Below are 11087 nucleotides of genomic sequence, written 5' to 3' on the forward strand. Positions count from 1 at the left end.
ACTGTGGCTTAAGCGGTAGAGCGCTCGCTTTGAGCTGAAGAGCACAGGGACAGTGCCCAGGCCCAGAGTTCAACCCCCACGACTGACCAAAAAAAAAAAAAAGAATTGGGCGCTGGTGGCTCACGCCTGTAATCCTAGCTACTCAGGAGGCTGAGATCTGAGAATCGTGGTTCAAAATCAGCCCATGCAGGAAAGTCCCTGAGACTCTAATCTCCAATAAACCACTCAGAAAACCAGAAGTGGCGCAGTAGCTAAAGTGGTAGAGCACTAGCCTTGAGCTGAAGAGTTGAAGGACAGTGTTCAAGCCTAGAGTTCAAGCCCCATGACTGACAAGAAGAAGAAGAGGGGGTGGGGGGAGAGGATCTATGTGGTCATTCAGGTGGGCTGGAGTTGGGATGAGGCCCTTTCCTTCCTTTCCTTACCTGCAGTTGCTTCAACACCTGGAAGGCCAGCAGTTCCTGCCGAAGGTCATCCCCACACTTGACAATGACTGACAGGAGCCGCCAATTGGGGAGATGGCCATAGGGGGAGCCTTCTCTGATCCGCCTGTGAAGAAAGAAGAAAGAAAGTGTCACTGGATAGAGTGAGGACTCAGGCTGCCTGGAAGTCTGATGGACCTTTTGGAGGCTGATGGGTTCCTGAAACCGCTTAGGAATTCTGAGAGTAGAGAGACCACTCCTTACTCCCACTCACCGTACTTTTTCCTGCCAAGGCTCTTTGAGGGCAACGGCAGAAGGGTCTTCTGGGTCTCGTTTGAAGGCTGTGGGGGTATGAGCTAGCTGTTCTGAAAGGCGCCGTCTAGTAGGAAGAAAACACATTTGTTTAGAGAAGTTACCCCAGAGCTTCAGGCCCTGTCTACGCTGGCATTCTCTGCACTAGTCCTGGACTCTAAGCACATAGAGAGAAACCTATGCTGAGAGAGAGAGATGCATGGAAGGAAAAGCCCCATCTACAGCACCATTTTGCTAACTTGGGCACTAGTGGCTCATGCTGGTAATCTTAGCTAGTCAGGAGGCTGAGACCTGGAGGATCATGATTTGAAACTAGCCAAGACAGAAAAATCTGTGAGATTCCATCTCTACTTGACCAGAGGCCCTGAGGTGAAACACAGCTACTGGAAATAAAATAAAAATTCGGGGTATCTGGTCCTCTCTATTCCCCTACCCAAATACTGATTTAGAATGTGACTCCAGAATCTCCTCCCTCCCACCTGATTCTGAGGTCCCACTTTGGGACGTCACTTTTTTGTGTGTTGTTGGCTTCATTTACTTTTGGTGGTGGTGTTAAAGACAAACCCGGGGCCTTGCACGTGTTAGACAAGCAGTCTATCACGGTGCCAGTCCCCCACTTTGAGAAACACTGCTTGAATTCCTTTCTTGGCTACTCCCGCCCTTTAGAGTCCCTCTTAACATCTCATTTCTTCCTGTAGCTGTTTCAGTACTGTCTCAGCCTTCTTCAGTAATGCCTTCGCTGCCCTAAGTCAGGTGGCCTCAGGACAAGGACAAAGTAGAGAAAAGGGAAAGACAGGCTGAAAGACAAGAGAGGAAGGGGACGAAGCGGTGTCTTAGGAAGGGATAAAAAAAAGGAGGCGCGATGGGATCTGGCCATACCGGATATCCCCTGCTGCAATGAACACAGGCTCCTTGCTCTCCTGGCTGGTGATGCTGTCCACGGAGAACTGGGAGATGTTGTCACAGCTGTTGGTGTGCACTTCAGGGAGCTGGGGAGAGCAGGGGAGTGCTGGTCAGAGGTACTAAGCATAGAGCTCTGTCACTCTGCCTGCCATCACCACGGCATGTTCACCCCTCCCTTCCAGACTGTTGAGTAAGCCTCCCATGGTTCCGTGCCATTCTAACCACTTGCAGCTTGAGCTGCCTGGGCATGCTCATGGACCCCACAGCAGTGTTTCTCAAAGTGTGAACTACCTGTCTCAGAACTGACAGAGCAGCTTGCTGGAATGCATAATTCTAGGTCCTGCCATCCATCTCAATTAGCATGACTGAGAATGAAAATTGGAAGTCTGAATTTTTCAAAAGGTCTCCAGAGACTCCCAACATACTAAAGTTTGCACACCACTGCCAAAGATCATAAGCTGAATTCTCAGCCTCATCTTGAGTGAGAGGCCCTCAAGGTTAAGGGTTCATTCTTCCCTGTGGTTTAGAATTCTTCTAGATTTCTCTGAGCAGTTCAATCTAAACCGATCTTATCTCCTCACTTCTCTCCTTTACTCCACTGTTACCTAATGTACGCTGCCTTATACATATATCTTCTGTAATTTTTCTTCTTAAATATCTATGTCTAATTCCTCTAGCTGAATTGAAAACTCAAACACAGAGATTTAGAGATTCGTGTGTGTATGTATGTACACTGGTCCTAAGGTCTGAATTCAGGGCCTGGGCACTGTCCCTGAACTTTTTTGCTCAAGGCTGGTGCTCTACCACTTAAGCCACAGTTGCACTTCTGGCTTTCTGCTGGTTAATTGGAGATAAGCTTTTCATGGATTTTCCTGCCCAGAATGGCTTCCAAGCATGATCTGCAGATCTCAGCTTCTGGAGTAGCAAGGATTAGAGCCACTGGCAACCAGCTAAGGCCCTGTATAAAATCCTGCTCTGGTTCCCTATAATCCAGAATAAAATTTAAGTTTCCACAGCTCACAAGATCCTCCCTATACCATGACTCATGGCAACCTTCCTACACCATGACTCACGGCAACCTCTCCAGCCTCCTTACTCAGGGATTCTCACCTCACTCCCACAGCATGCAAATTTTCTTTCAGTTCTTATCAGGGGCCAAGTACTGTCTTATCTTCCAGTCTTTGTATACAGGTCCTTTGTCCCAAAGCTTTTTTTTTTCTGTCTGTAGTGGGGCCTGAACTCTCTACCACTTGAGCCACAGCACCACTTCCCGCTTTTTCTGCTTATGTGTGCTGAGGAATTGAACCCAGGGCCTCATGCATACAAGGCAAGCACTCTACCACTGAGCCACCTTCCCAGCCCCATGCCCCAAAGCTTTGTCCAGCTAATTCCTACCATACTTCATGCATCACCAAGAGATCACTTCCTCTAGCTAATTTTTGTTGTTGTTGTTGGTGGTGGTGGTCATGGGGCTTGAACTCAGGGCCTCTGCGCTGTCCTTGAGCTCTTTTGCTAAAAGCTAGCGTTCTACCACTTGAGCCACAGTACCAGTTCCAGTTTTCTGGTTGGTTAACTGCCCAGGCTATCTTTCAACTATGATCCTCACATCTCAGCCTCCTGAGTAGCTAGGAATATAGGCATGAGCCACCAGCGCTAAGTCTTCTAGGAAATCTTTTGACTCCAAATAAAGGACTATCTTCACCCTTGGATGGTCCTGTAATGTCCCATCTTCTGCACTGTCTTGTTCTCTCTCCTACTAGGTCATAAACTTCTTTTTTTTTTTTTTTTGTCGGTCGTGGGGCTTGAACTCTGGGCCTGGGCGCTGTCCCTCAGCTCTTCAGCTCAAGGTGAGCGCTCTACCACTTGAGCTACAGCGCCACTTCCAGTTTTCTGGTGGTTTATTGGAGATAGGAGTCTCACGGTCTCTCCTGCCCAGGCTGGCTTTGAACCGCGATCCTCAGATCTCAGCCTCCTGAGTAGCTAGGATTACAGGCGTGAGCCACCAGCGCCCGGCATTAGGTCATAAACTTCTTGAAGGTAGAGACCAAGTCTTTTTTTTTTTTTTGCCAGTCCTGAGGATTAATTCTGGGCCTGGGTGCTGTCCCTGAGCTTCTTTGTGCTCAAGGCTAGAGCTCTGCCACTTGAGCCATAGCACCATTTCCAGCCTTTTCTAAGTAGTTTACTGGAGTTAAGAGTCTCATGGATATTACTGCCCAGGCTGGCTTCAAACTGCAATCCTCAGATCTCAGCCTCCTGAGTAGGTAGCATTACAGGCGTGAGCCACCAGCTTACTTAGCAGAGGCCAAGTCTTATTCACTGGCATATAGCACTCAGGTGTGGCACACAGAAATTCCTTCAGTATTTTTTTTTTTTTTTTGAGACAAAGTGGTCTTGCTATGAAGCCCAAACTGGCCTTAAATTCATGATCTTCCTGCCTCAGCCTTCTGCATGCTGGGATTACAGGCATGTGCCACCACGTCCAATATAAAAAATACTTTGTGAAAGAAAGCATGGCTTGCCAGTATTTGCTAGCTTAAAACAGCTTTATTTAGCAAGTGTTCAATAAATAAGTTCATGAAATTTCTCACTCTCCAGGGTCTACAAGTTCTTCCTTATATTTAACTTGAATTCTTTCTTCAGGAGAACAAGCTCCACATGAATCTAACCCAGATCAGCTGCTCAGAGATTGTCCCTCTCACATCTATACCATTCATTTGGGCTCTTGGCTGCCCCACCAGGGAGGAGACTGTCTGATCTCCCATGTCTTGAAAGCTCCCGAAGAACAGGGGATGTGCCCTGGTATCACCCCTGTGGAGCTCCCTCACCTCGACTTGTAGCTCGCCTATGTCATCCACTGACCAGGCTTCGTCGTCATTGTCATAGTTGGGCACGGTGCTGAAGCTGCCAGCCCGCTGCTCATGGGTGATACCACATTCAGGCAGATTCTCTACAGATCGTGTGCTCCGAATTCGGTTCTCGGGGATCCGGGCAGGGACACTGGTAGTGTCGAAGTTTTCACATTCAAGGACTTCCACATAGATCAGGTAGGGAGCCTAGTGGAGGAGGTAAGAACAGTATTTGCAACTTACCTCTACCACTACTTTTCTTTTTCTTTTTTTTTTTTGGTCAGTTGTGGAGCCTGAACTCTGGGCCTGGGCGCTGTCCCTCAGCTCTTCAGCTCAAGGCTAGCACTTTACCACTTGAGCCGCAGTGCCACTTCCAGCTTTTTTGCTTATGTGGTGCTGAGGAATTGAACCCAGGGCCTCATGCATGCAAGGCAAACACTCTACCACTGAGCCACCTTCCCAGCCCTCTTTCTTTTTTTTGTTGGTCATGGGGCCTGGGTGCTGTTGCTGAGCTCTTTTGCTCAAGGCTAGCGCTCTATCACTTTAAGCCACAGCTTATTTAGTGGTTATTTAGTGGTTAACTGGAGATAAGACTCTCACATACTTTCCTTCCTGGGCTGACTTCGAACCCGTGTCTTCAGATCTCAGCCCCCAGAGTTGCTTGGATTACAGATGTGAGCTACCAGCACCATTAATGCCTGGCTTCTATCACCACTTCCTAAATCTCAATTCTGTTAACACAGTTCTTCCCGTTGCCCCTTCCTAACTCTAAGCCTCATCTACCTTCATACATGAACACCATAGTAAGGCAGGAACTTGTCATATATGATCACCTACATAAAGTATTTGGGTGAGAGAAAAAAAAAAACAAGTTTTCCAGCTGGGCTTCAAATGACCTGATTTTGCAATTGGACCAAACTATTCCAACTAGAAATGACAACTGTGGGCCTGTCCTAAAGACAGGGCCCTAGAAGCTGCTGGGGACATAAAGATGGGACAAAACTTGGCACAGTCCCAAGAAGGACTCTAATCTTTAATACTTCCTATGAAAGAAGAATTGGAATGATGTAGTCATTCTAATCAGCACATTCAGTTACTTTTCTCCAGTTATGGGCATCCTTTTTTCCTCTCTGCCTACACTGTTCAGAAAACGTCTTAGAAACATTTCTCTACCTTCATAGTAGCTGTATCTAGATAGCCTGAGAACTTCAGAAGAACTGAGGAAGAACTATCAAAATGAAGGTAAGGAACGGGTGGAGAGTGCTTCTTCTAAGATATAGTTAAGAGAGAAGCTGAAAGATTAGGCTTGATGGCTCAGAAAAGCAAAGTCTAAGAAACAAGGAAGGAGGGCTCTCAGGATCACAACAGTGACGGAATACAGTCATGGTTGACACATGTACCATGAACTATGAAGGGCATCTAAGATGTTGGTAGGGCATTCTTGGGGCTTATACATAAACTTTAGCAATCATGGGTGAACAGTGAAATCAGTGATAAGGTCTGAGTCAGAATCTACCTACCTTGTCCTTGGAATTGAGGACAACAGCCTGTGTGTGGGGCACGCGGACCACGTGGTGGTCAAATCCAGCGGTGGGTAGCCAGACTCGGGCAGGGAGCTTATGGTTGAGCAGGGAGAGCTCTGAGATCAGCCGCTGGGTTTTCTGCTCTTTGGTGGGGAGAGTGGCCAGCCGTTTGCCAATTGCCATTAGGGACTTGATGAATTCTCGCTCAGGAGCCAGTCGGACAGGCTATTGAGAAGATTAAGACAAAAAAAAAAAAAAGATGGGTTAAAACAACAACAACAACAACAAACCCAACAGATATTGAAAAAAGTAGCCCACCCTCTTCAATGACTCCTGGCTAAGTAGACCAGGGCCTCTAGTAGCTAGAGAATTCTGGGAAAGGAGCTAACCCAACCCTCTCAGCTTGAATTGAGAACAAGTAGAGCATTCCTTCTTTGCAGTTTTACTCCTTGGGGAATCCAAGGGATATACACTCCTTGTCTGTTAAACTTGAGGTCCTCAAGGACTGTCCTAAGGCTTTAAGACAGGCAAGGGGACAACAGGTCCTCAGAGAGAAGTACACCTTCCCTCGTCTCAGGATAGGATTGTCTCCTCATCTGAGTCCTTGGTCTGGATCCCTGTTGAAGGGCTTTGTCAGGGCCCACAAATTAGGAAAGAAAGCTCCACATCTATATTCTCCTTCCAAAGAAGGAAGGTGTTCTTCATCCAAGTGACTTTAGGTGCTCCACAACCATCCCACATTCTCTTAACACGAGATCAATGCACATGCACAGGATGAGAAAACTACATTAATGAGGGAATGGTGAAGGGGAAAAGAAAAAGCAGAGGGAGGGAGGAATGGGTAGATGAATGGAGAAAACAGTAGCCTATTTTTAGTCTTGATGACCCTGAAGACTGTCTCTAGTAATTCCTCCTTGGGTCCTCCTCCCCTACCTCTCAGCAACTAGGCTCCCATTTTAGCTCCCTATTGTGAGGCTGCTTATGCTAAGCACTTCAGTCATCCCCCGAAAGGGCAAAGTCAGTCTGGGAAGACAGGATGGGGAAAAAGTTGGACTTAGCTAGACCTGAAGAAGGGCTCTGTAGTCCAAGTTCTTCTATTCCAAGGGGCATTTTATCAAGATAGCCATTCAACTTCCCAACCTATCTCCCCTCAGCTACATAAGCAAAGTATCTCCTCCTTTTACAGGAATAGCATTGTACTCACCAGACTTTTCTTTCTCTTTCTGAATGTGCCTTGCTTAGTTTTCTGATAGAGATTTTCTACCTTGACTGCGGGGCGGGTAGGGGACTTCTTTTGAAAACTGAGCAGTATACCATGTCCACTTGTGTATATAGGACAGAGCCAGGGTAGAGGAAAGAAACAGCAACTCTGTCAGCTCTCATGACAGGAAAAGAGAGGCTGGCAGTAAGCAATGAAAGAGTGTCAGAAATTTAGGGGATAGGGAGAAGAGAGATAAAGAAAGGTAATAGTATTGGACTTCTTTGAATCCTGGGGGCTTAGTAGAAAAGACTGAAGCCTTGGGTTCAAGCCTCACACAAAGACAGAAAGAGACAGAGAGCATGAGAGGGAAGGAGAAAGAGAGAGAACTATCTGAAATATCTGAGCCCTAATCCATCCATTCAGGTGGCAACCAGTCACCATCCCAAGGACCTTCCAGCCCAACTAATTCATAGCCATCTCATATTATAAAGGGCAGAATTCCTTTCCATTCTCAAATCAGCATTTGAGATGGGGGCCTCTATGTTACATGAGTATGTCAGAAATGTGACCCCTAAGTTACAGCAACATGTTGGAAATGTGACCCCTAAGTTACAGGACAACGTTGGAAATGTGACCCCAGGCCTCTAGAGAGAGGCTCTGCCACATGGGAGGAGATAACAATCATGACTGAAAGGGGAGCAGCACAGAACATTGAAAACTGATTGGGTAGACAAAGAAAATAGAAAAAAATAGAAAAATAAAATAGAAAAAAATTTTAAAAAATAGAAAAAAAAATCATTTAAACTCCCAGAGGGTCCAGCATTTCCTCTCACGTCTTTATCCAGCAATAAGGTCCAAGACACTGTGGGTCTAGAGGGTCAGGAGTTAGTCCAGAGGGGATAAGAAAGGAGAATGGGGATTAAAGAATACCCTGGGCAGTAAACTGGGAAAAGGGAAGAATTCAGCCCTGGAAGAAATGTGGTGAAAAGTTAAAAAGGAACACCAGTTGTGGGGAAGTGAAAAAACAAAAACAAAAACAAAAACCTTCTTCCAATCAGGTCCTGTTTGCTTTTGGAGTTGCTCCCAAGCAGCACAGGGTCTACCATTTAGAAGACTGGCTGAATACGTTGTGGTCCAAGGACAGAAGCCATGGGGAAGAGTTCTGGGTGGGAGCAATAAGACCCAGGGGGTTCTGCCAAGCAGTCTTTGGCTCTAATCCAGGAGTGATTTCTACCTCTTTCCCAGCTGTTTGTTCCTGAGACCCAGGAGCTGGCATGGAACAGCACAGCATCCAGCCCAGCTGTCTCTGAGAGCAGGATCAACCCAGCCTGTCTGCCTGGGCTCCTGTAGATGCCTACAGGGCTGGGAGGGCTGAAAGGGAGAAGCCTATCTCCCAGGAATTAAAGGGGTCTTTGAACTCTAGCCTCTGCCTGGAGGCTCAGAAGACCTGGGACGGAGAGGAAATGCGGCCATGGGGGGAGCCTGCCACCCCAGTCCCAGCCTGGCCCCACTTACGGAACTGAATGAATTATCAATACTCTCGGTGCTGGAGGAGAGCTCCTGGGAAAGGGCCAGAGGGCAAAGGGAGGAAGAGGGGGCAGGGAGGGAAGGGAAAGAGACAAAGGCAAAGAATTTAGCTCCAACTTGGACCATAACTACTTCTCTTGTGCTGTTCTAATTTAGTGAAAGACACATAAACCCAGAAATCCCACTTGCCCAATTCTAGACATTTGTGGGATGCTGAAAGGACAGTTCAGACCTCGAGTCAAAAAGGCCGAGGAGACAAGGCAGCCTCTCCTTTTCACTTTATTCTTATCTATTCTTGCCTAAATGATTTGGGGACTAAACCCTAAAGTCAGGCCCTTTTGGCAGTAACTGTACTGCTAAGCTTCCCTGTTCTTCCTCTATAGTTACTCACGTGCTCTCAGCCAACCCCTTCTTCATGAAGATCACTGAGAGGTGACTGGACTCCGTGAGCAGCATGACCCCATACTAGAATTCTTTTGAAGTCTCAGGAAGAGCTAAACTTTCTTTGCCAAGTACATTTACCTCTTCTCCAATCAGCTTCTGGATCACCCTGGGAAGCCTAATCCCAACTTGAGCCTATGTGCCAAGGGCATACAAGACCCATGAACATAGAGGCTCTGGGTTGGATGCTAGAGGAAGTAAGACTAGCTCAATCTTATATCCATCAAACCTTCTAAAGCTTCCTGACAGGCTATTTCACTTGACATTGGGCATATTACAAGTTTTTCTTACTTAAATTGGACACTTTTACCTAAATTCACTGGAGAAGGCTGATTATTAGCTGGGCAGTAGCTGTCCTAGTCCTAGCCCAGGGGTAAAAATCTAAGCATCACCCCATTCCTGTGTCTTAGCTGGTATCAGTGAACAAAACTGGGGACAGGGATGGTACGTGAACTCTCATTCAGTAGTTCTGCAGTAGCACTCAAAGTGCAGGGCCATCGTGGGTTTTGTCCAACAAGGTCTACCAGGTAAGGGTGCAGGGGTGGTACATGCACACAAATGGCAGGAGGAGGGGGGCCTGGACAGAAAAGGCAAAGTCCTGAAAGCTCCCAGGGCAAGAAACCCATGGACACTGAGATTTAGTCTACAACCAGCATCTCAAGTATCGGCTTAATTCAGGTTCATGTTTTAAATTCTATTCTAACTGGAGGTCCTATAGTTGAGATTTGACTTGGAAAATTGGGGCTGAAGAGCGTTTGTAGGGAAAAGCCACACCTGGAAACACTCTCCTAAGGCAACAACTCTTCTACTTCAGTAGAAGTGTGAGAGAAAATGCAGGCAGTGAAGGTACCAGAATTGATGACAACATCGTGGTTCACTTTCTACACTTGATCTGTCTAGAGAAGGAACAGCAGGCAGGACATTGGCTCTATGAGCAATGCTCTGGCCGATTCTCTCACAGAAAGGTCTCAGTGGACTCATTAATAGCCTTACGGGGAGGGAGGTATAGTATGAGCTGGCCCTCTCCTCCTACTCCCTAGGCTTGAGTCACTCATACTGAGTCAGCTGCAGGGAATAAAGCTGAGGCCAAGAAGCTGACATCACACCATATCAGGCTGGAAGGCCCACTGGGCCTCTAGTGTGACATGCAGCAGATTTCTCTGTACAAAGGTTGCACTCCTGAAAAGACAAAATTGATCTGGTGTCCTTATGTGGGAAAGGGCGGAGGTGGTACCTAAACCACTCCCTGCATCCCCACTTTATGCCAAAATATTTGTCATTTGGCTACAAGTGGAAAGGAAGGCTGCCTGAACAGAGAGCCCCGAAGTGGCTGATTAAAAAAACTGCTTTAAAGAGGCAAGTTTGAAGGAGAATAGTAGGAAAGGGGAGAGCTCAGTACTAGAGACTTCTCATCGTGTGTGGGGAGAGTGTAATAAAAGATTCCTCAGGAAGGAAAGAAAATGGAACCCTCTGTGAGATCTAGGCAGAAAAGAGCTGAGCAGGGAGACTCCAGCCTAGAAGAAAAGTAGAGCAGCTCTTCCCTCTTCACTGTGCTGCCACCCGAGTCTCAGGAGCAACCTACTGTGGTAGAAGCATAGGATGAAACTCAGGACCCAAAAGGAGAGCAGACATGGAGAGCATGGCACCAGGGCTCTCCGAGAGACTCTACTTTCCTGAAAGTCTACTCAGGCTTCAGAAAATTCTATGCTTCGTGGGCTGGGAAGGTGGCTCAGTGGTAGAGCGCTTGCCTTGCATGCATGAGGCCCTGGGTTCGATTCCTCAGTACCACATAAGCAGAAAAAAACAAAAGCCGGAAGTGGCGCTGTGGCTCAAGTGGTAGAGCGCTAGCCTTGAGCTGAAGAGCTGAGGGACAGCGCCCATGCCCAGAGTTCAGGCCCCATGACAGGACCAAAAA

At 47.2% G+C, this 11087-nt stretch overlaps 1 protein-coding gene across 4 annotated transcripts in view; it reads right to left on the reverse strand.

The window, feature by feature from the left end:
• The window catches only part of Pi4kb (phosphatidylinositol 4-kinase, catalytic, beta), a 62719-nt gene that overhangs the window by 12993 nt on the left and 38639 nt on the right, over positions 1-11087 (reverse strand). For 2 of the 4 annotated variants that reach the window (XM_013015234.1, XM_013015232.1), the window contains exons 3-8: positions 8720-8764; positions 6001-6228; positions 4460-4687; positions 1611-1720; positions 694-798; positions 423-546 (exon numbers count right to left, since the gene is read on the reverse strand). In XM_013015234.1, the coding sequence (XP_012870688.1) occupies positions 423-546; positions 694-798; positions 1611-1720; positions 4460-4687; positions 6001-6228; positions 8720-8764 (840 nt within the window). The remainder of the gene's footprint in view (positions 1-422; positions 547-693; positions 799-1610; positions 1721-4459; positions 4688-6000; positions 6229-8719; positions 8765-11087) is intronic. The other 2 variants (XM_013015235.1, XM_013015236.1) reach the window with 1 other exon arrangement.

Source organism: Dipodomys ordii, unplaced genomic scaffold (assembly GCF_000151885.1).
Source record: "Dipodomys ordii isolate 6190 unplaced genomic scaffold, Dord_2.0 Scaffold26, whole genome shotgun sequence".
NCBI lineage: Eukaryota > Metazoa > Chordata > Mammalia > Rodentia > Heteromyidae > Dipodomys > Dipodomys ordii.